This window comes from Neofelis nebulosa, chromosome 1 (assembly GCF_028018385.1).
Source record: "Neofelis nebulosa isolate mNeoNeb1 chromosome 1, mNeoNeb1.pri, whole genome shotgun sequence".
In the NCBI taxonomy this organism is placed as follows: domain Eukaryota; kingdom Metazoa; phylum Chordata; class Mammalia; order Carnivora; family Felidae; genus Neofelis; species Neofelis nebulosa.
Window position 1 is genome coordinate 154941507 of NC_080782.1, and position 25425 is coordinate 154966931.

Here is a 25425-nt window from a genome sequence, read left to right on the forward strand (position 1 = left end):
AACTCACAGACCGCGAGATCGTGGCCTGGCTGAAGTCGGACGCTTAACCGACTGCGCCACCCAGGCGCCCCTTCATACAAGTATTTATATGCCTATTCCTTCTCTATAGCTAACAAAGTAACCATAAACAGGACGGACTGTTTATGTTGTTTGGCCCCGTTTTGTAACTAGTTTATTTTTTTTTTCATTTTTACTCTTCATTTATGATGTTTGTGTGTATATTAGGGCTAAAATATGTAGCACAGGTGCTCCCATGCTTATTCCCAAATGTAGGATCAAATAAGGCGAATTTTCCACTGCTAAATCACATTCCTGAAAGATCCTCTCTCTCCAGATGCTGAGGTCTACACATCTCACAACCTCTGTACTTGTAAACAGAGCTTCTGTCTGTATTATGTGACACTGCTCATGCTTGCCTTCTGCCAAGTAAGATAACTTGAATCTCACTCATTTCATTTTCCTTGAAACAGTAAAAAAGTAGTTCAAATTCTAAATCAGAAAACCAATCTTGATACTGAAATGAAGAGTTTAGGGTTAAAGTTTTCTTCATTCGGTAAGGTGATTATTTCATCCTATTATCAGTAACCCTGCTTTAATCTTCCTTATTTGGTCTTTACTATTTAAAGCATGAGTCAGTTTGTTCAGAGTCCACTTACTTCCTGCTCTCACTTACCCTTATGTGATTGGCATAACAAGTTAGTTTTCTGTTTGGGAATCAGATTCACATTGTTATAGAAACGGTGTGAATATAAGTGAACCAAACTTCAGGACTGTGACGCATGATAGTTCATGGGAGGATAGAGGTCTGACCTTCCAGGACTGAGACCCCGACTGGGATGCAGCCTTTCTGTGTGAGCATCAGGACCCTTCTTCTCTCAGTTCTGCTTTCCTGGCCAGGTGAAGGTGAGTAGGACAGAGGAACGACTATTTTTCACTACCGTGGATCTTCGCTCAGAAGTCATTTTTTCCATAGAACATTCCTTGGACTTCAGCTTTTTTCCCATTATCTAGATGTGAAGACTTGAGAATTGTTCTCATTTCAGTTTATCTTTTTTTTTCTGCCTTCCTGTGTCCCTTTCCTTTTCTACACTTTTTAGAATAAAACCATATAATTATGCAAATGTAATTTGTTAATATAAATAATATATGAGTAATATTCAAAATACTGGTATTAATCCTGCCTAGTTTATGTGGCGCATTTTCTAAGCTGAGCCTCGAAAAGGAAACTCAGTTTGCTGCCCTGAGGGATGCTCTCTATCCACTGCTGCCAGAACCTACAGTCAGAATCTTTGGGATCCCATGGTCATGTTGCACCCATGCCCTTCATGACCATTGGTAGGGCTATTAAATACTTTTGGCCTTAATAAATGCCTTTATGCTTACATGAGTGCACTGAAATAAGTTTGAATATTACTTCCAATATAGAAAGTTTGTATTTAAATAGTGCTGTGAGGAAATTGGTACAATTGAGAAGACACGCACTTGCCAGACAGCAAGTTAGTTGAAAGAAGTTCACGATATTCCATTTGAATTCAAATGTAAACAGTGGAATATCAACACATTTTGTAGAGAATATTCATATTGATTTTAGTGAAAAAGGGGCTATTGAACAATAAGGTAAGTATACACACTTTGCCAAGCAGTAAAAGGGATCCATTTTAAATTCTAAAACCGCATCCTAGTCTACTACCTCAGAAACATCATCTATTAAAAATACAAGAAAACAATTAGTACATTAGAAAATTAATGTGTGCCGTAACTGGAAAAGTAACCTATCATATCTGTGAAGCTCTCTACTTAAAAATTAGTTTTAAAGAGATCAAACTGATATATAAAATTCAAATATTTAACATATACAATTTGTAATTTTGGACATTCACTATTTTGTTTTCTTTCATAAAATAATAAGGTGCAGCCACCATAGGGTATACAGGAGAGGGTCAGGAAAACAAAGCTTGTCTTTCTCACATGTCCTAGATAAAGTCCTATTCCATGAAAAGGGTTACATTGAGAAAGACAGAGAAAGTGCCTGGGGAGGGGGGTCAGCTAAGCAGTTTGAGAGCCTAGACAGTGGAAAGCTCATTGGCAAGTATCGTTATTGGAATGAAGGTGGGATCCATAAATAAAAGGCACAAATAAATTTCTGCATTTGAATATCAAAAGGACCTAGTCTGAGAAGGGCAAGACAGGGAATTTGTGGCAAAGGTCATCTTATCACAGTGGTGCCTGTGGTCACCTAGGAAAAGTGCTCCCAAATCTGTTGGCATGTTGAGGTATCAGGAAACGGTAACATGTGAAAATTTACAATACAAATGCAAACCCTTGTGTAACAATCACCACAATCAAGTTAATCAATATATCTAGAATTTTCCTCCTGCTATGCTGTTATTTTAAATGTGTATGTGTGTGTATGTGTGTGTGTGTATGTGTGTGTGAATAACACTTGAGTTATCCCTCTTAACAAATTTCTAAGTGCACATAGTACAATATTGTCAAGTATACATCCTATGTTGTAGCAGGTCTTTACTACTTATGAATCTTGCCAAATGTGAATTTCTCTTTAATTGCAAAAAAGGAGAAGTGGGATGCAGTTTTTGTTAGGGGAGTAGGTAAAATGTTCTTCTGTTAAGCATGTTGCAGGATCATTGAGCATGGCACTCAAGAAAGAAATTTTAGACATTTTACATTGAAGCTTGTTTAAGTTCATTTATGTAGCATGGGGACAGGACCCATGGGCAGAAAGACCTGCACTTTTTCTGTATGAAGCTGGTGTTTATATGCTTAGTGCTCAAAGGGGAAAGGGTCTACACTGAGTATAAGTATTTTGAGTATAAGTACACTGAGTCATAAGTATTTTCTTCAAATTTCTACTCACAAAATTACTTTTGCAAGATTTCTCTGGTGAATATCATTCAGCTCCATATTGACTTTCATGAGATGCACAGGCAGTCATGACTCTCTTTAAGAATGTAGCAACCAACACATATTTGATCCTTATTGCAACTATGCAGGCCATAGCTAAGCTCTCTTTGTTAAAGGTGAACATTTTTTTGCTTCTAGCTGTCATCATTTCCCTCTGACCAATTTTCATTGCTTAAATCATTAAGGTTTTTGAAGGACAAAGGGCTCATCATCTGTAACTTCTTCAACCTGCAACCTGACAAGGATTGTAGAGATGTCACTACATATGGACTAAAATTGGTCACTATCTGTTCTCCAAGTAATCATTACAGAAGGCTCTTGCTTTAGTGTCTAGAGTGGCCCTCAGGGTGAATTTGTTTCAAGTAGAGGACCATTTGATGGGTAAAGGGTACAGGAACAGGTTGTGTGTATCTCAATAATAGGAGACAACAAAGTGAAAAATACAACATCTCAAGATTATTACTGTAATAAAACTAAAAATTATGATAAGAAGATATTTTAGTGTGGGCCAACCAGGTAGATCCAACCAGGATCTTAGCCAGTCTTGATTACCCCAAATGTAGGGTTTTAAGAGCACCGATTTGGTTATTTATATCAGTAAGTAATCCTGTTATAGTTTTGTTAAAATGTGTAATGTAGATGCAACATTCCACTTTAATAATGACATATGTTCGTGGTTATGCTGCTGTTAAATTATCTAGTGCCATTTTATTGTGTAGAATTTGTTTATGCTTTTGAGTTACTTCAGTGTTTAATAATGTAAAGCTATTTTGTGTTATTTAAGGCCATAATCATGTATTTATCAAGAGCATCCATGTGCTATATGACATCTAAAACTACTGATGGAAGAAAAATAGATGCTAGATAGTAATACCAAAGAAATATGTATCTTGCCCATTATTGTTTTAGATATGGAAGATTAGTTGGACTTGTGATAGTTAATGCTACAACCAGGTATCCATGCATAACCTATAGTCCATTTCCTAATCCAGCCTTCTGGAAACTATGGCCACTAATTTTGCACAAATAGCAACTGTGTTCTGTTAAGTGCCAGCCATGTGATATTTGGTCGCCTTGTCCAGTCAGTGGCAAACCAATTGGTTGCTGGCAAAATAATGGTATGGTCCCAGGCTTCTGGGGGGGGAGCCATTGCTTTGGTGAGTACCATAGGGTCATGAATCAAGTGTATGTTCTTTCTGTTCCCAGCATAAAAGGACCACTTGGCTTAGTTGTTTTATTGTGGGAGTAAGCCTCATATATCCATCCCATATCTTATATATTCCTTCCTGAGTGTATTGATAGGAAAGACTACATAGATATGGAAAGTGTGGTAATGAGTCTACCTGTTGGTTGGCATATTCAGTTAAAATTTTGATAATTCAAGGATAAGAGAAAGGCCTCCTATGACATGGAGTGGCCCATCTAATTTTTAGCATAATACAGCAAGAAACATTATTATTTTGGGGTTCCTGGGTGGCTTCAGTTGGTTAAGCATCCAACCCTTAATTTCAGCTCACAGTTCATGGGATTAAGCCCCACATCAGGCTCTGTGTTAACAGTGCAGTGCCTTCTTGGGATTCTCTCCCACCCTTTCTCTGCCTCTCTCCTGCTCACATATTCTCAAAAATAAATAATAAAAAAAAGAAACTCTATTATTTTTATTAATAGAAATTTCCCTATATGTGCTGGGACTGGGGTGACTTTCTGTTGGGTTTGGTTAAACATGGCCACTGTATGCTTGGCTAAAGCATCTACCTGAAATCTTGGTTCAATAGAGGTGGCTCCAAGGATAAATATGACTAAGGGATTAAACTATGAAGAAAGCTTCTTTGCTTGATGTCTAGACTTAACTATATTATACTTGAAATGAATCACTGGCAAGTGGGCTATGATTTGCTCTGTGAGATAAGGGTATCACCAAGTTCATTCTCCAATCAAATTTTAAGGATTTTATCTCCACAAGTTCATAGCTAACCCCATAGAGTGGGATGTGTTCTGACTTTTAAAGAGCAATTTTGTTATCTCAGCCACATGGAATTGGTCAAGTTGACAGCTAATTTACACAGTTGTTGGGGAGTTTATTTTATTGTCTAGATGTTAAATAATCATATGTCCATGGAACACCTGTTATTAGCCCCACAGAGTAACAAATTAGAAGATGGTCTATATGCAAACTCTTATGGCATTTTCTCTGTTTTACCTCAAGTTGTTTAGTTTAGGCAAGTAACAAACACTTAAAGATAATTAATGAAAACTGGAATCTAGCATCCAAAAGGAAACGTTATTAAAACATGTATTTTCTCTCTACATTCTCCTTTATTTCCAGAGATAGCCAAACCAAGGCTAATTTGCTTGTAGATTAATTCCAGTTTTGACAAAATTGGGTTAATTATTTACATAAGCTCACCAAGAATAGTTATTGACCATATACAGCCTTTAAAATCTTGCTGGATTTTAATCTTTCTGGAACTTTTTATGAGGAATCTCTAGACTGAACTCTTAATAGCCTCTTGAGGCCAGAGCCAAGCCAGTATTTGTCATCACACTTGCCTACGATACCTGTATATTTTGGTGTATTCCTATTCTTGAGGTCTCCTGGAAATATATATCATCCAATCTATCCTGGATATATATTTCATCCAATATATGCAAGAAACTTGATGTCCTTGGAAGTGATGTTCTCTGCTCACCCGGTAAGACTGCTGGGAACTCTTAAACAAGATATCAGGCCAATATTCTCAAGGGGAGTTATTGGCTTCAAAACATCAACCTTAATTCCTTAAAGATGTCTGGTCATATATGTGTCTATGCATGTCTCTTTAAAATATTACACTTCAGATAAAGTCTTGGTAATATAACCAATGTTCCAGTGGTGTCCTGATATGAGGAGACCAGATTTTCACGAAACTTATTCAAATAATTATAATTTCCATGGAAGAAAGAACACTCACTAAGAGTTTCTGAATTATGGAGGATTCAGTTAGGGGAAAATTTTAAATGCTTCCATTTATTCAACAAGGATTATTCTATCATTTTTTTCAATTCAATCAATTTTGTGTTTTTAATTTTTGTTCATTTTAAGTGCAGCTTGCTCATTAGTTCTGGAAATCTTACCTGGGTCAGTTTTATGATTTTAAAGACACCAAAAACTTGTATTTGTAAAAAATCCTTTCTATGAATCTCCTTGAAGATGAAACACATTTTGCAATAACACTCAAATAATAATTATAAATGACAAAATAAAACCCCTCAGAAATGCACATGGTTAAAAATCTTGTATGAAAATTTGTTATAATGCAATTGGCAAAGACATCTGGTTATTTCTGTGACATACAGAATTTCAATAATACAAGCAATGACTTTCTATGAGGACATAGAAACTTCAGGAATTTCATATATTTCCTAGAATAATTATAGATTTATCCATAAAATACAATCTAAAGATTATCATTATTGGTTTGAAAATGTCGTCCAAGTAACTTCAAATACCAAATAAACAAATGTAATTTGAAATAAAAAAAAAAAAGAAAAAAAAGAAAACTTCCTGTATAATTAAATCTTGTAAAGCTTGTTAAAACCCTCAGAAAGTTTTAAGCACATTCCTAAAAAGTGTTATAGATCATTACAAACCTAATATTTATATTTAACCAAGGTGACAATAATGGACCCTATTAGGAAATCATATATCAGTTAGCAATACTATACTATTTCAACACTGGAAAGTCTTAAGGTTCTTTTTTTTTTTTTTTCTTTTAATAGGTTCCACACCCACTGTGGTGTTTGAACTCACAACCCTGAGTTCAAGAGTCCCATGTTCTCTCTACCCACCCAGGCAGGCACTTTCTTAAGTAATCAAAGACCTGATAAAGACAAAACAGAAATTTTGGTTTTCAGGGCAGATAAAGAAAAACACTGGTATTCTGGGTAGACAAAAGAGAAAAGCCCCTTTCTTTATTTTCTTATCATGAGCAGACCAGCAATCTAAATTTAAAAAAAAAAAGTCTTTTTAAAAATGAGGAGAAACATTTTCAAACTTATACCAGTGTGCCTTAAATTCCATTTATTTCAAACTTAACCACATATAAAATTATTTTCCAAAGATTCTCCTTCACAAACATCCTACAGCTTTATTTTTCATTCAGAATTTGTCCTAAGCCTGTTTTCCCTAAACAACCGGTCTCATTTTAGGATAAAATTACATTATTTTTCCCTCAACAATATTTGTCCTCATTCCTTATGCCTTTCTTATTAAAAACTCATCTTTTCTTAAATACATAGTTTCTTCCCTTATTTCCATCAGTCCTCATTACATTTAGCAGAATTTTATTTTTAGAAGCTTTAGTGTACAGTTAAAGTTAAATAGGAAACAATTGTGAACTGTTCCTCCAGAATTCTTAAGATAGGAAATTCATGCTTACCTTGTATAATTCTAAAAACGTTTTCCATAGTATTCTTTCAATAAAGCATACCACATATTTACCAACAGGCCCAAATATCTTCAGTTTCTCTGCAAGAAAAACACCAAAACACAAACCTATGTTCAGTAATCAATGTTTTTCTACATTATTTGGACAAGACTTACATATCCAGTGAATTCAGTCCAATTTTATCATTTAATTTAGCTAAAATTCAAATTTTAAGTGACCAAAGATTTTGAAAGCTATGAAAACTTTTATGTGTAAACCTTTTAATTTATTTCATTTTTTAAAATTATCCATGAAAAGTTTAAGAGAGATGAAACAAACATCTTTTTAAGTTATTTATTTATTTATTTTTTTGCTGACAAATTACAACAGAAATCACATGAGCTTATTTCACACTTAGTAAGCCTTGGTAGAATAAAAGTTATATATTTAATGCTGATAACTCTAATTTTTTAATGTTTTTATTTATTTTTGAAGGGGAGAGAGAGAGAGAGAGAGAGAGAGAGAGAGAGAGAGAGAGAGAATGAGAGAATGATCGGGAGAGGAACACAGAGAGAGGGAGACAGAGAATCCGAAGCAGGCTCCAGGCTCTGAGCTGTCAGCACAGAGCCCAATGCAGGGCTTGAACCCACGAACTGTGAAATCATGAGCTGAAGTCAGACACTTAACCAACTGAGCCACCCAGGCACCCCTAATGCTGATAACTGTAAAGACAAGTCTTCCTTAGTTAAACTAACAAACTTATATGAGTTTAAATACAGAATATGTTGCACCTAGGTCGACTTCAGAGACAATCCACTTGTCCCCACTGTGCATGTTGACCTGAGGCGTCTTTGGGGAGAGGAAGTGGGCAGTTTAAGTCCAAGAGAACCCTTGGGCCCTTTCATGATGACTGGGACATATCCAGTTTGAACTTGATAAGAAGGTGTTGCAACAGCTTGGGGTGCTCTTTGCTCCTCGATAGCAAGGGTAGAAGGAGCAAGAGCCAATGGCACTGGATGCATGGAGACTGGTCCAGGAGAGTTATGCACACTGCACCCACTGTGGTGCAGAAACGGGAGGAGGAGCAGGTGGAGGCAGAAGAGGTGAGGCACTACCAGTAATCTGGGGGAGGATCAAACCCAGAGTGCAGACAAAGAGGACTTCTAGTCCTAAAACTCATCAGCTCATACAGGAACATACACATATTTCTTTCCTCCAACAAAAGTGAAAAAAAGGCAGCTCATGTCAAGATAGAGAAGTCAGGGCAGACACACATTTATTTTCTCCCAACAAAAAGTGAAAATAGGCAGTCCATGTTGAGCTGTAGAGATCAGGGAACCTCCCTGAAACAAAAGGAATTTTGGCATCTGCTTGGGAATACTCCTTAAATTCCCTGTCCAGAGGTAGCTGAACCAGATAATTGGCTGCAATTAGCATAGCCATTAATCTAGTAGATAAATGAAGGAGAAAAGTCCACTGAGAACAAGACTCAGGAAATATTCCTCCAGGACTCTCAAAATCTATTCCTGATCCCACATAACAGAAGAAGAAACAAGAAGGAAGCTAGTGAGTTAGGAAAAACACAGCAGGCATGTATAGGATCTTGTTAGCAAAGTGTTTATAAGAGAGACAAGGTGGGGGTGCATAGAAAACATGACAGAACACAAGTGATGTGGTAAATTAACAGAAGTAGAAGAACTGATGCAAATGGGTAAGAAGAAGTTGTCTTTAGTCCCCGTAAAGGAGTATAGACAGATCATCCTTGTGGCACAGGGCCATAAAGATCTGACCAAATGTGATTTTGTTCCATTTTCCCTGAAACCTACAAAGAAGGTCTAATCTATAAATAGTATTGAATTTGAAGGTCCCATTAATGGACCAATTTTCATCATTCTTCAGAGAATGTTGAGGCCAGGCACTATTACTGAAGAAGATGAGATGCTTCCTTAAATCCTGTTGTCCAAGGTCACCCCAGTGTGTTAGGAGACAGCCTGAAGGGAAAATCCTTTGGGAGTGAGGAAGTTGATCACATGGTCGATTCATAGAAAACAAGGAGAGGGGCGCCTGGGTGGCGCAGTCGGTTAAGCGTCCGACTTCAGCCAGGTCACGATCTCGCGGTCCGTGAGTTCGAGCCCCGCGTCGGGCTCTGGGCTGACGGCTCGGAGCCTGGAGCCTGTTTCCGATTCTGTGTCTCCCTCTCTCTCTGCCCCTCCCCCGTTCATGCTCTGTCTCTCTCTGTCCCAAAAAATGAATAAAAAACGTTGAAAAAAAAATTAAAAAAAAAAAAAGAAAACAAGGAGATCACATTAACAATCTAGGAGTCCATTACCAAAATCCCCCTCAGCTCTGAATGCCACCACATCATGAATATTGGTGAAGGTTCCTGGGATCAGAGTGGTGGGAAGCATCCTTCTTTGGTGACCACTCTGATACTTTTGTACTACCTGAAAAGGGATGTTCAAATTTTCACTGCCCTATTGTATCCTAGGCTACAACAGGTGTTGGTGAATGGACTGAAATGCCACAAAGAGTGTGATTTCTTTCCATTTTGAAGGAGTCAATATATTTGGCAACTAGTAATAGCCTCAAGGTCTAGTATTAATGGATAAGGCATAGGTTGTTAAGAAGGGGCAGCTATTTGATATCATATTAAGCATCATATACCTAGGGTAGAAGTACTTTCAATCTCTTGATTTCAGCTTAGGTCATGATCTAACTGAGATTGAGCTTCACATTGTGCTCTCCCTGATAGTGTTGAGCCTGCTTGAGATTCTCTCTCTTAATGTTTCTCTCCGCCCATCCCCTGCTCATGCTCTCTCTCAAAATAAATAAATAAACTTAAACATAATAATAATAATGACAATAATAATAATAACACCAAACCATACTGCAATGACATTGTAAGCAATCTGCTAATGAAATTTGTCATGGAACAGTCAGTAAGGTTTCAAGAGAGAAAGAAACCTAGCCCACTTTTCCAGCCAAGCTGGTTCAGTCCATTACTTGCATATCTCAAAATATATGATAAAAACTGATCCTTAAGAATAACAATATGAAAGTAAATTTTGTTTTAAATTCATTTAGTTATTAGTGTGTTTATCTGTACAACTTTCCTTACATTAATGACATGTGAGCAGTTAGAACTTGGAGCCATGCATGCCTAGGTTAAACATACACAGTGACAGAGTGAAAGTGGTACTATCATGTTTGATGTTTACATTTCAGAATGATAGCCCTCCATCCTTAAGAAAGATATATTCGATGGGTGACTTGGGTGGCTCAGTCAGTTAAGCGTCTGACTCTTAATTTCGGTTCAAGTCATGATCTCACGATTTATGATTTCGAGCCTGACATGGAGAACTGCCATCAGTCTCTGTGCTGACAGCATGGAGCCTGCTTTGGAGTCTCTATCTCTTTTCTCCATGACCCTTCCTGCTCTCTCTCTCAAAAATAAATAAATAAACATTTAAAAAATATATTTGAATTTCAATATTGGAACAAAAGATTATGTAGCCTTTTAAAATATATAAGCCAGGTAAAATTTATTGTTTTAAGATTGGTTTTAACCAATGGTTACTCTTTATGCCTATACTCAGAGAGAACTTACAGTAAAATTCTAGAAAATTTATGTTGTAGACAGGATCTCATACTTATGTTCTAAACTGGGTAAATATTATGAATAGAATTATGTTCTTTCTTAACATAACCACTTAAGTTTTAATAGTTTCATCTTATATTTCTTTATAGATTATATTATATAACACATGGTGTAAAGCAAGGAAACATTTGGGTATTACTATTAGAATACTTAGATCATACAATCTAACAAAGAATAAGTATTTAGGGGCAATTTAACATTTACTGAATCCATTAATCATTGACTCAATTATTAATTGTTGACTGACTCAATACTTTCATCTGTTAAATGATAATATATTCTATAACACATGAAATTTTTATAAGCCATAAACAATGAGATTTATATAATTTGAATTCTAATCCTAGGAAAAGGGAAAAACAATTAATATATTTTTTTAAGATCAAATGACTATTGCATGTTGGCATTATGTTCTGTATTATCTTTTATGCTAACAGTGTATTTGGGCATCTGTATTTTATTTTATTTTTTATTTTTTTTTGTTTTTAACATTTATTTATTTTTGAGAGACACAGTGTGAGTGGGGGAGGGAGAGAAGGAGATGCAGAATCTGAAGCAGGCTCCAGACTCTGGGCTGTCAGAGAAGAGTCTGTTGCATGGCTCGAACTAAGAACCATGAGATCATGACCTGAGCTGAAGTCAGACGCTCACCCATCTGAGCCACCCAGGCACCCCTGGACAGCTTTATTTGAAATCTGTTCATTAATCATCTACAATTTCCTATGTTAATTAAACTGGTCTAATTTTTTACTGATCAGATGGCCACAACCATGCTTGTCAAGGTCTCAGTAATGATTCCATTGTTTTAAAAATTATTTCCAGGGCAATTCCAGGTCATAGGACCAAGAGCACCAGTCATTGCCTTTGTTGGGGAAGAGGTTGTGGTTTCCTGTCATCTCAACCCATCAATAAATGCTCAGAACATGGAAGTGAGATGGTACCGAAATGATCCTTCAGGCCTGGTGCATTATTATGGGACTTCCCAGGATCATATGGACCAGCAAATGCCAGAGTACCAAGGGAGGACCAAGTTCCTGAAGGAGAATATTACCAAAGGGCTTGTTGCCCTAAGGATCTATTACATCAGACCTTCAGATGAAGGGGAGTATGTGTGTTTCTTTGAAAGCTCTACATTCTACAATAAAGCACAGTTCAAAGTGTTGGTCACAGGTGAGTCTTTGCAATTAAAACTACTGTCCAAATTGTATTATTTTGTTTCCATCAGCAGTCTAAAGTAGTGTTGTATATGAATAGAGGTGGCTAAATCTATACAAACACTATGACTGAATGCTAAGAAAGTTAAATATGCAACCTAATCAGTCTGCCTCAACATTCTTGGGTGGTAGTAAAAACACATTTTAATCATTTGTCAACATAATTTCTTTGAAGAAAAGAAAAAGTAGGTATTATAGTATGTTCTATCTCAGAAGAGTCCCAGAAGTGTATCTTAGTCTATCTTCTAAATTTCAGAGGGAGTTAAAAGAGACAGAAAGAATCTGAGTAGCCTGCCCTCTGGCTAGGTTTTCTACACCTTGCTGCTACCCACTCTGGGAAAAGCCCAGTCACATGTGGTCTTGTTCACTATTTAGTATGACATCCTTCTTTATTCAGATCCCTGCATAATTTGTCCCCTTAGATCTCACTCGTGCTCAGATATTGACCAAAACACACACACACACACACACACACACACACACACACACCCCAAAACAAAACAAGAAAAACCCCACAAAACTATATTGCCATAGTGAAAGACTAAGGAAGGACTGTAATTCAACCACACACTGAGCCTGAAACACCATTTTCTCTATAGACATTATAGGGTCTTTACTGAGCTCAGAAGATGAGTTTTTGTATCATCTTTCTTACAATGGACATAAGATAAACTAACCCAATATAATGAAAGAGACAATATTGACCTTCCTCCCAAAGGCAGGAAAACGTTTTCCTTCAGAACTCCCTGACCTGTGTGCAAATGCTCCTTCCTTTTATTTAGTGACAATTGTGCATAGGTCCCAAGTAACCCTTATTCCATGTTTACACAATAAAGGATGTATTCTTCTATAATTATTCATAAATTAAAGGGAGCATGTGCAAAGACACTCGCCTGCAAGTTTTAAACACCTTTTTGAGTTACCATTTTTGTAACCAGACATTTTGAGCCACACATCCTCTGATAATATTTCTGATGAATCATGGAAAGAATAGTAACCTCCTTCTGAGATTCCTTCCTGAATTTAAAGAATATCTGCTTTTTATGCAAGTATACTCGCGTTCTTCACTGCAAGTGTCTATTGTATGCAAATGACTTTCAGTGTACTGGAGACATTTAACCAGTCACTAAGAGGCATGAATGAAACCAATTATATTCATTCATTCATTCATTCATTAAGTTTTCCCTTTTGAACAGGGATCTTTCACTCTATTGTGGTAACTTCTGAAGCAATCCAGGAGTTAGACATCCACTTCTATAAATCCTACAAACATTTCCTAAACTTTGGATAAACTCTTATCAAGGGCTTTGGATTTGAAAACTGTAATTGCTTCTGCAACGAACAATATGTCATTCCTCAGAATCATCTAAATTTCCTGTATCTCAATTTCTTTACTTGCTCCTTGTTGAGAGTAACTCTACCACTAAATAGAAAACAAATTTCCACTATGTGTCCTTTTTAACCCAGTCTTTAGAAGAGTGCATTTCCTACCTTGATGCTCTTGGCACTAAACTCTGACATCATCCTTGTGATTGAATTTGTTTTGAGCTTCAACAATGGTTAACTGACAGACCTTCCCGAATCTCTTATATCTTGTACATGAGTTTTTATTATACATCAACTCATTGTTTGTTCCAAATCATTTATGCAAGGGAAGTTGTATTTGCTAACTAAGCACAAAAAGCCAGTGCCAAGCACTTTAATTTGCACTGTGAATATATATTTTTAAAAAAAGTATGCATTCCACCCATCTTTTTTATGAAGCCCAGAAGACCCCACATCATCCAAAGATATTTGGTTTTTCTCTTGTTTGGCTTTTCTCTTGTTTCCTGTGGGCAGTACAAATATGTGGATTTAATATTTGAACTAAGCAAAATATTTGCATAAACAACCTTTGACTTTAGAAATTAATGAAAATAGGTGTACTTTTAAATTCTTAAGAAATTATATCATCCTCTGGCCTATTGTAAGATAAACTGGTATCTAAATATTGACATAATAAGTGATTACAAATAAGCTTTTAAGAATCCAGATTTTTTTCCAAAAAAAAAAAAAAAGGCTTCTGTACTACTAAAATGTAGGTGTGCTGCTTTTTTGCCACATTTTGTTGATTTTAATGGGAGATATCTCATTTTTGGACCTGCAATCCTCATTCATTATAAATAAGAAAAATAAAGTCCTATATTGATAAAATGCTCTGATGTTCTTACCTCTTCCAGATGAATTATCCATGAGCTTGTGTAGTTCATCCTGGGATGGATCCATTTGTTTCCAATCCCATATCCACTGCAAAATAATATCTGGTGTTGTGTGACTTTATAGTTTTCATTTGTGCCAGATCTTGAGACCAAGTCCTTGGTTTTCTCTAGCTGGATACCTCATATTTTTCTGTGATTGCCTTAGTTACTATGATTTTTGTCATGAATTTCTTTGAAATATCTCTCCTTCATGGAGGAATAACATTTTTCTCAGGGTCAGTAATCAGTTCTGATAAGGATGCAGTCTCTGCAGGCAGCTCAAGAATTCTATACTATCTCCTAGAGAAAAGATTCTTCTGTATCTTGAGTCAAATGGAACCAACTCATTTCCTGTTATGTTTAAATACCCAGGAGGTTCTGGGTAACAGAATTTCTGCAGAACCCACAACTGCAGTGAACACCTACATTAAATTCTACTTAAATACAATAAGCATGACTAACTTCTACTATCTGTTTGATAGTTGTAGAGTATAGGTAAGCAAATCTATCAATCAATAACTATTAAGGCAACCACAAATATAGGTTGAAAACATAACCAAAATATTTTCTAGGAGATAAGAGATAAAAATGAAGGCCCTGATATTAGGTAACATAATAAGATGGTGTCATAATGGTGAAAACTATGAGATTTCTCTCCCTGCCATGGTCATAAGACAATACAAATCCCAGACTCTCAAAATAGATACAATATGTATTAAACTCAGCCTGTGCTATGTCAGAAAACATATAGGTCTCAAGTATGCCCATTAGAAACCCATGAAAGTAGAACCATGGTGACCTAGTTTACTCACCTGCTGGCAAACTTTTCTCCACTTTGACCCTTCAGTCTTGACTTGATAATTCATAAGAGAACATTAATGGCTAAGGCAGCACTTGGAACACATTTTTCAAGCCTGTGAAATTATCCATACCCAACACCCCTAATTTCCAATCCTATTTTTAATTGATGCCAGACCCAGAGGTTGTGTTCTACCCTTAGCTCCCAAATTTAGTAAGGCAAACAGAATAGCATAATTCGAAATACAACTTTTCTCTCTATAGAAAATAAGATACGAATTAAGCATTTATTGTGTTTCTACAAAGACCTGCCAAATATAATCTTCTCTTTAGAAATTACCCATTTCCCTTCAACTCGTAGCAACCAGCCTAAACACATGAAATACAATGGATGGCCTTTCAAATTGAAGGATCCAGCAAATGAAAACCATATTTTCTTTGTATTCTTAATTTATTATTTCTTTAAGATGAATAATATTTATTACAACATAGTAAGCACTATATATGGAGTAATATTTATAGCCATCATATGTGTTGAGACTCTTTTTTTTCCTGGTTTTATAAAAAGGGAATGGAGGCACAGGGAGATTGAGTCATTAGATACACTGGGTCACTAGTCCCAGCAAGTACAAGTGTAACTCTTTGACTACAGAGCCTATTCTCATAAGCATGATGCTCTACTGATTCTCAAAGCCATTGCATTCTGAGAATTCCATGTATCAGTACTAGCACTGGTCGGCACCACTCTGCCACTTAGGTCATTACTGACTTGACACACTATATACTAGTCACCAAATGGTGTTAAGGGTTTGGCCATCCATGCAATATCAGAGATCATTGGATAATTTTCCTTCATAAACTTCCTAGGATGACTATCATAACAAATTACCACAAATGTGATGGACTGAAAACAAAAGACATTTATTTTCTCACAAGTCTGGAGGCCAGAGTCCACAATCAAAGCGTTATCAAGGTTATGGTCCATTGGAAGCAGCTAAGGAGAATGATTCTTTGCCTCTGACAGCTTCTTGTGGCCCAGGCATTCCTCTGCTTTTGTTGGGATCATTCCAATCTCTGGCTCTATCTTCAAAGGACCAGTTTCCCTGTGTCTCTGTGCCTAAATTCCTTTCTTTTCACATAGACCATAATCCTTTTGGATTAAGACCCATCTATTCCAGTATAATTTCATTTTTACTAATTACATGTACAGAAGGCAACCAAATAAGTGCACAGATATTAAGAATTAAGACTTGAACATATCTTATAGAAGACAAAATTCAACACAAAACAAGGATAGTTTTGTCCTAGTAAATTTTATTTTTTGTAATAGACTGTAATAGTTACTGTACATAATACTGTACAGAATGCTACACTACTATTCAATGAACTCAACACACAGTAGCTTAAACCAGAATTTCTCCCGTGGTACAGGGATAAAGGAACTAGAACTGGAAGAGTAGGTACACACTGTGAGGTTTACACATCTCTCTTAACTTGATGTTTTGCCATATCCACAAAATTCACCTTTTAAGATGATTCATAGGAACTGTCTGTGCTCCAGTCCTTGAGAAGTGAGAAAAAATGAAGGAAAAAAGTGTATCTCCTTTCTCTGAGGGAAATATTCCAGAAAGCACATATATCATTTCCATTTCACAACACTTCTATCAGCATATCAAGGCCACTTTTAAATGTAAGGTGGTTTGGAACATTCGGTCTTAAACGGGACTGGGATATTCATAGCTAAAACTTATATTATTCCCCGAAATGTTCTATCCAAAATAGCAGCTACTAACTGCATATTTCTCTTAAATTTAAATTTAGTTGGAATGGATTTAATTGACTAAAATATGAAATTCATTTCCTAACAAAATTTCGGGTGCTCAGGAACGACCTGTAGCTAGTTATTTGGACCACATTGATGTTCATAGCATTCCCAACGTCATGAGAAGTTATTTATTTAAAAATAACTTCTTTAGAGTTAGGCATTAAAAGACAATTGTAAAGTGACTACAAATTTACTACAGAAAACCATCCTGTGTTCCTTTAAATTCAGTGACTGCAAATTAATTGATAGTTTTTCCACTCAACTTAGTTTTTTAAAAATATTTATTTTTTAGAGAGAGAGAGAGAGAGAGAGAGAGAGAGAGAGAGAGAGAGAGAGAGAATGAATATGAATGATCCAGAGAGGGGCAAAGATAGAAGGAGACACAGAATCCAGAGCAGTCAGCAGGCTCTGAGCTGTCAGCACAGAACCCAATATGGGGTTCCAACCCATGAACTATGAGTTCATGACCTGAGCCAAAGTTGGACACTCAACCAAGTGAGCCACCCAGGTGCCACATTCTTCTAACCAACTTTAAGAATCATCAAATAATATAATCAGTGATGTTTCAACTGGGAGGGCGGCAAAGGAAAACAATACAGACATGCTTGGTATGTGGGTACTTTATTAAATGCTGATACAGCTGATTTTTTCCCCAAAGTTCTTTGGCTTAGTTATTTTTCTAACTCTCTTTTATGAATAAGAAAGATGAACTTCATAGAAGTTAATTAAAATGTAAACTGGCAAGAAAACTCTTGGAGATGCGTACTTTCTCTGTCTCTCTTTGGCTTTCCTAGTCTCGGGTACAGCTCCTCATATTCACATTGAGCCTGGCAATAGGATGGACATGAAGATGACCTGCACATCCATGGGGTGGTATCCAGAGCCTGAGGTACAATGGAGGGACCTTCAAGGCCTACGCTTGGCACCAGCCTTTGAGACAAAGAAAATAGAAGAAAATGGACTGTTTCATGTGGAATCGTCTATCACAGTTGATAAAAATTCAAGAGCAGATGTGTCCTGTGTTATAAGGAACCTAATACTCAGTGTGGAGAAGGAGGTGCATGTCTCCGTAGCAGGTCAGTTTCCTCCAAAGTTGATATCTTGAGAAGTCCCTGCTGATCAGGAAGTTCTTACTGGTAAAGACCTATGACTGACACACCAGAAGGATATTCTAATTTATCCATTTCTAAATTTTAATGCAGAGAACCTGGAAAAAGTCACATTCTGTCTTGTTTTATATTTCCTCTTATGATGGAAATGTCATTCTTCTACTTTATGCAGATGAATACATGAGTGGAAAAAAGTAATAACGTTTTTGAGGAAACCATCAAAGTTCTTTCTAAACTTCTCCTAATCCCACTGCCTAGCGAAAGCATCTTTTCACAATTTTCTGTTTTCTCCCATCTTTCAAAATGAATTTGAATCCTGGCAGTGCCATTTATCAGCTTCATGGTCGTGAGTAACTATTGACCTGCCTGTGCTTAGTTCCCATGTGTTAAATATGGATAATCATAGTGTCTACCTCATAAAGTTGTTATGAGTATTAACTCTTATGATTAATAGCACAGGCAGAGAAGAGCTCAGACATTCCAATAACTATCCAAAGTGACAGTTCAAAGAAATAGTTTGCCCATGTGATCTCTTCCAATTTCCTGGATATACAAATATCCTTATTTGAAGTATTGTAGCCTGTCAATAACATTATTTATCTCTTGTCCTTTCTAATCTTTCCAGCTTCATCCTTCAGCCCTGTCTTCCTTTGCCTCCAATTCTTCCTACCCCTCATTCATTCCCAGAACATATTCATCCATGCAATATCCCATGTAGGCTGTTATTGACACATTTCTTCTATTTTTCCTCTAACCAAAGGTTTCTTCCTGCTCCCTCTATATTTAACCTTAACCTCTCAGAAAGCTATTCTCTCTTAAGTGCCCTCTTTACTCATACATTATTTTGATTATATGTTTCACTATTTCCCTAGAATGAATATAAACTTCTGAGGATACTGTATCTATTTTTTATATCCCCGTTACTTAGAAAAATACCGAGCCACAATATATTTTTCTACAATGCATAAATTTTTGTATCACCTTTAATCAGTAAGTGAAGTGACATTTCCTTTGTGCTTTGGTTTGGGACATCACATTGGTTTAAGTTAGTTAGAAAGAAAACTTGAGGTGGAAAATGTGAAAGAAGCAAACACATACACCATGATAGAGAAAACATTTTAAAAACGCTCATATATTTATATATACATATATGTTTGAGATCATCAATTAAAAATTACACAGACATTTTGGGGCATCTGGGTGACTCAGTCAGGACCTCTTTTGAAGTAACAGTATTAAATAAAATAATATAAAAATGATACTCATTTTTACAGATTTTATTTGCGAGATGACAGATATCTCATAAGAAATGGGGAATTGAAATAATCTCTGTCTCAAGAACCTAGACATGAATTCCATTTAGCTTATCATCCAAGATGTCACAATTTTTCCTTTAATCTTTGGAAAAGCTCCACATGCTTCTTACTCATTGGTATATTGTCAAACTCACATATATATTTATATAGAAAATAATCAGATAGAAAAGACACATGGCAAAGTCAGTGTGGGGTCTGTAGCAGAAATAATGGAGAAAAGGTTGAAAAAAATACTTAAATGCATTTTTAGACTTTTATTTGTTGTAAGAGAATTATTTGTTGCAAATATAATAATATTTGTTAAATTTTGATTGTAGGTACATGGATGCCTGATGAATTATTTGTATGTGTTCAGCATATTAAAACATTTGATAATTTATAAAATAAACATCTGAGTCTCCATATATCAAAACAGGAAAGGAAACTGAAGCCTCTTTAGGATTCCAAAATTCTTTAGAATTGCAGGGAGAGGTAGATGAGGCTTAGAATCTGTGCTCTTCCTCATAATGTCACCTAAAGGAAAATATCTAGGGATTTGTTCCCAACAGCCAAGTCTCTGATAGCAAGCTGGATACTAAGTGAGAAATTTTATATTTTTCAGATACCTTGTTTCCTGAGGACTGTCCTTGGGCAGTGGGGTTTGCAGTTTTCCTGTCTCTCCTGGCCTTTGGTGCAACAATCAGTGTTCTATTTGTGTGTACCCGAAAAGCCAAAGGTAAACTTAAAAAATGGTGAATTGGCTCATTTTTGGAAGAATTAGAATATAACAGTAACAAAAAATTCATAAATGATCTGTAGGTGGTCTTTAGCATTTAAAATTGGGAATAAGAAAACCTGAACAGACTCATCCACAAACTTATAGCTTTGAATGTTTGTCAGAAACTAGAGGTTATCTGATGAAGGTCAATTACTTCATCAAGGAAAAAAAAACATGCTTGGTTTGTTTATGAACTGACACTTAAATTTGTGGGTTCAGAAACAAGATTATATAATGCTTTGTTTATGTGTTTATATATGCAGTCAGAGATAATCAAATTATCTACAATATAATTTAACTGAAATCTTAGTGTAGCATTAGGATGTTTTTTTTTTTTTTTTCTGTCATCAGAATGCCATTTTTCTCTAATATTGGGAGAGGGGGCAGAAATCAGTATAGCAGTATTCAGAACATTTCTTTGTGAGCAAAAGCAAGAAGATATTAACAGATTAGAGCTTTTTCCAGGCCATGAGTGCCTGTGACTGCCTTTCTCCAGTCCCTAGAAAATAATGCATCATAAGAACCCATTTTTCTGTGCTCTGGCTTGATTACGTTTCTCTACATAGGCCTGGCTACCCACAGCCTGTGGCACTTCTGTCCCTCACTCTCAATGTGTTCAGTGAGTTCTTTAAAGAAATGCTCTGTTAGAAATAATATTTGTGCTGTAGACAGGCTTAGGTCATTATTCCTGTAGAACTATGATATATTTCTATTTACATTTGTACTTCATTGATTGAATTTCCAGTATCTTGAAGGTTACTTTCCTGCCAATGTGATTTACCTCCACTAGGTAGGAGAAGAGAATCAGGGCAGTGATCAAAAGTAAAACAAAACAAGCAAACAAACAACAAAACAAAACAAAACAAACAAACAAAAAAAAAACACAAAACCCTGACCATGAAGAGAAGCATTGCATTGTGTTAAAGTTCTTCTCTCATCACCTGTCAGTTCACAAAAATGATATAGTTCATACTCCTAAATTTTTATACAACTTAGAAATCCCTTTAAATATCCAATACTGTCTACTTGGTCAATATAAAAAAATAGTTTTTTTTTTTTTCTAAAAATGTGAGAAATATATTTTCATGGCAGAAAAATGGTATTTATCAGTTAGAGCATAGCTGATAAATTTTATTTAATTGAAAACAATTGTTAACTGTACTGGAATTAAAATGAAAAACTTAATAAAAATGTATAGCTGACAGTACTACGTTAGTTCCAGGTCTACAACAGATTGATTCAAGAACTCTTCACATTATGCTTTGTTCACCAAAAGTGTAGCCACCATCTGTCACTAACAGCTATTACTATACATAAATTATATTACTTAAACTGTACCTTTCATTCATGAGACTTACTCAGTTCATAACTGGAAGCCCATACCTCCCACTCCCTTTCACCTCTTCCTCCTCCAGTCCTGCAACAACCAGTGTGTTCTCTGTATTTATGGTCTGGTTCTCTTTTATTTGTTTGTTTTGTTTTGTTTTGTTTTCCACACATAATTGAAATCATATGTATTTTTTCTTTGTCTGACATCTCACCAAAATACCCTCTAGTTTCATCCATGTTGTTGCAAATGGCATGATCTTATTATTATTTTTGGCTGAATAATAATCCATTGTATAAATAATATTTATTCTTTCATCTTTCCAAGGCATTTAGGATATTTCCATATCTTGGGTGTTGTAAATAATACTGCAATAAACTTGGTAGAGCATATATATTTTTGAATTACTTTTTCCATTTCTGGGGGGTTAAATACCCAATAGTGGAATTACTTGATTTTACCGTATTTCTATTTTTAATTTCATAAAGAAACTTCCTGATATTTTCCACAGTGGCTGCACAAATTTAGCTTCCCACCAACAGTGCACTAGGGTTCTCTTTTCTCCATATCCTTGCCAACACTTAGTATTTATTATATTTTTGATACTAGTCATTGTGATAGGTGTCAGAAAACATTGCCTGGTTTTGAATTGCATTTCACTGATGATTAGCGAGGCGGTTGACGATTATTATATGTGTCTGTTGGCCATCTTGGAAAACTTTCTATTCAGATAATCTGCTCATTTTTTAAATGAATTACTCATTTTCTTTTTCTTCCTTTTTTTTTGCTGCTGATTTCTTTTAGATATTTTAGATATTAAGCCCTTATGAGAAATATCACTTACAAGTATCTTCTCCCATTCAGTAGGTTGCCTTTTGCTTTGTTGATAGTTTCCTTTACTGCACACTTTTTTTTTTTTTTTGGTACAGTCCTAGTAGTGTACTTTTTGCTTTTGTTGACCTTGTCTTAGCAGACATATCCATTAATACGTTGCTAAGATCAATATCAAAGAGATTGCTGCCTATGTTTTCTTCCAGGAGCTTTATGGTTTCAGACCTCCGATATAGGTCTTTAATTTATTTCTATTTTTGGTACGGTGTAAGAAAGTGAGTCAGTTTCATTTGTTTGCATATAGTTATTCAGTTTACCCAGGCCATTTATTGAGGAAGATTTTTTTTCTCCTATCGTGTATTCTTGCCTCCGTTGTCATAAATTAACTGACCAAAGAAGCATAGGTTTATTTCTGGGCTCTCTCTTTAGTTCCATCGATTTGTGGGTTTCTTTCTTTTTTGTGTATCAATAAAATACTTTTTTAGTTATTACAGCTTTGTGGCATAATTTTAAAATCTTGGATTGTGATATATCCAGCTTTGTTTTTCTTTCTCAACATTACTTTGGGTATTCAAAGTGTTGTGTGGTTCCATACATTTTATAATTATTTGTCTTATGAGAAATTGCTATTGGTATTTTGATAGGGATTACATTGAATCTGTATTTTGATTTGGGTAATATGGATATTTTAGCAGTATTAATTCTTCCAATCCAGGAGCATGGAATATCTTTCCATTTGTTTCTGTCATCTAAATTTCTATAACCTATATTTTATAGTTTTCAGAGTACAGGTCTTTTTCCACTTTGGCGAAGTTTAGTCCTGGGTGTTTTATTTTTTGGTGCAATTTTGAATGGGATATTTAAAGACATTTTTTTTTTCTACAGCTTCATTATTAATGTTAAGAAATGCAGCTGTTTTCTGTATATTAATTTTGCACCATGAAATTTTACTGAATTCATTTATTAATTTTCATAGTTCCTTGGTGTATTCTACAGGGTTTTCTAAGCATAATATTTTGTCCTCTGCTAAACGGCACAGCTTTCTTTCTTACTGATTTGGATGCATTTATTTCTGTGCATTGTCTGATTGGTGTGGTTATGATTTTCATTACTTTTTTTTTCTTTTTAAGTTCCATTTGTTTTATTGCCATTTATTTATTTATTTATTATTTAATATAATTTATTGTCAAATTGGCTAACATACAGTGTGTAAAGTGTGCTCTTGGTTTTTGGGTTAGATTCCTGTGGTTCATTGATTACACACAGCACCCAGTGCACATCCCAGTGCTCTCCTCAATGCCCATCACCCATTTTCCCTTCTCCCCCACCACCCCTCATCAACCCTCAGGTTGTTCTCTGCATTTAAGAGTCTTTTATGGTTTTCTTCCGTCCCACTCTGTAACTATTTCCCCCACTTCCTTTCTCCAATGGTATTCTGTTAATTTTCTCAATATCCACATATGAGTGAAAACACATGATATCTGTTTTTCTCTGACTGACCTATTTCACTCAGCATAATACTTTCCACTTCCATCCATGTTACTGCAAATGGCATGATTTCATTCTTTCTCATTGACAAGCACTATTCTATTGTATATATAAATCACATCTTCTTTATCCATTCATCAATTCATGAACATTTAGGCTCTTTCCATAATTTGGCTATTGTTGATAGTGCTGCTATAAACATTGGCATACATGAGCCCCTATGAATCAACACTCCTGTATCCTTTGGATAAATTCCTAGTAGTGTTATTAGTGGGTTATAGGGTATTTCTATTTTTAATTTTTTGATGAACCTCCACACTGTTTTACACAGCGGTTGCACCAGTTGGCATTCCCACCAGCAGTGCAAGATGGTTCCCTTTTCTCTAAATCCTAGGTTGCACGTATTGATTCCTGAGTTGTTAGTTTAAGTCACTCTGACTGGTGTGAGGTGGAATCTCAGTGTGGCTTTGATTTGTATTTCCATGGTGATGAGTGATGTGGAGTATCTTTCCATGTCTGTGTGGGCCCTCTGAATGTCTTCTTTGGGAAAGTGTCTATTCATGTCTTCTGCCCATTTCTTCACTGGATTATTTGTTTTTTGGGTGTTCAGTTTGGTCAGTTCTTTATATATTTTGAACACTAAATTTATCCAATGTGTCATTTGAAAATATTTTTTCCCATTGGGCCAGTTGCATTTTACTTTTGTTTATCATTTCCTTTGTAGTGCAGAACTGTTTTATCTTGATGAGGTCTCAATAGTTTAATTCTGCTTTTAATTCCCTTGCCTTTGGGGATGTGTTGAGGAAGAATTGGTTGCAACTGAAGTAAAAGAATTGGTTGCGTCCTTTTTCCTCTACAGTTTTGATGGTTTCCTGTCTCACATTTAAGTCTTTCATCCATTTTGAGTTTATATTTGTGTATGGTGGAAGAAAGTAGTCTAGTTTCATTTTTCTGCACGTTGCTGTCCATTTCTCCCAACATTTGCTAAAGAGACTCTTTTCCATTGTATGCTCTTTCCTGCTTTGTCAAAGATTAATTGGCCATACTTTTGTGGGTCCAATTCTCGGTTTTCTATTCTCCTCCATTGGTCTATGTGTCTGTTTTGTACCAATACTGTACTCTCTTGGTAATTACATCTTTATAGTAGAGGCTAAAGTCTGGGATTGTGATGCCTCCTACTTTGGTTTTCTTTTTCAATATTACTTTGGTTATTCAGAGTCTTTTGTGGTTCCATATAAATTTTAGAATTGTGTGTTCTAGCTTCAGGAAGAATGCCAGTACAATTTTGATTCAGTTTGCATTTAATGTATAGATTGCTTTGGGTTCTATTGAGATGTTAACAACATTTATTTTTCTAATCCATGAGCATGGAATGTGTTTCCATTTCTTTGTTTCCCCTTCAATTTCCTTCATAAGTTTTCTATAATTTTCAACATAAATATATGTTATATCTTTAGTTAGGTTTATTCTTACATATTGTATGGTTCTTGGTGCAATTGATAATGGTACCAATTTTCTGATTTCTCTTTCTGTTGCT

At 35.6% G+C, this 25425-nt stretch overlaps 1 protein-coding gene across 4 annotated transcripts in view; it reads left to right on the forward strand.

Annotated features, from left to right (window-relative positions):
- Nucleotides 1–657: 657 nt before the first annotated feature.
- LOC131518555 (butyrophilin subfamily 1 member A1-like) overlaps nt 658–25425 on the forward strand; it is a 79581-nt gene continuing 54813 nt past the window's right edge. For all 4 annotated transcript variants that reach the window (XM_058740850.1, XM_058740849.1, XM_058740846.1 and 1 more), the window contains exons 1-4: nt 658–903; nt 11809–12156; nt 17855–18136; nt 20087–20200. In XM_058740850.1, the coding sequence (XP_058596833.1) occupies nt 837–903; nt 11809–12156; nt 17855–18136; nt 20087–20200 (811 nt within the window). In that variant the 5' untranslated portion in view covers nt 658–836. The remainder of the gene's footprint in view (nt 904–11808; nt 12157–17854; nt 18137–20086; nt 20201–25425) is intronic.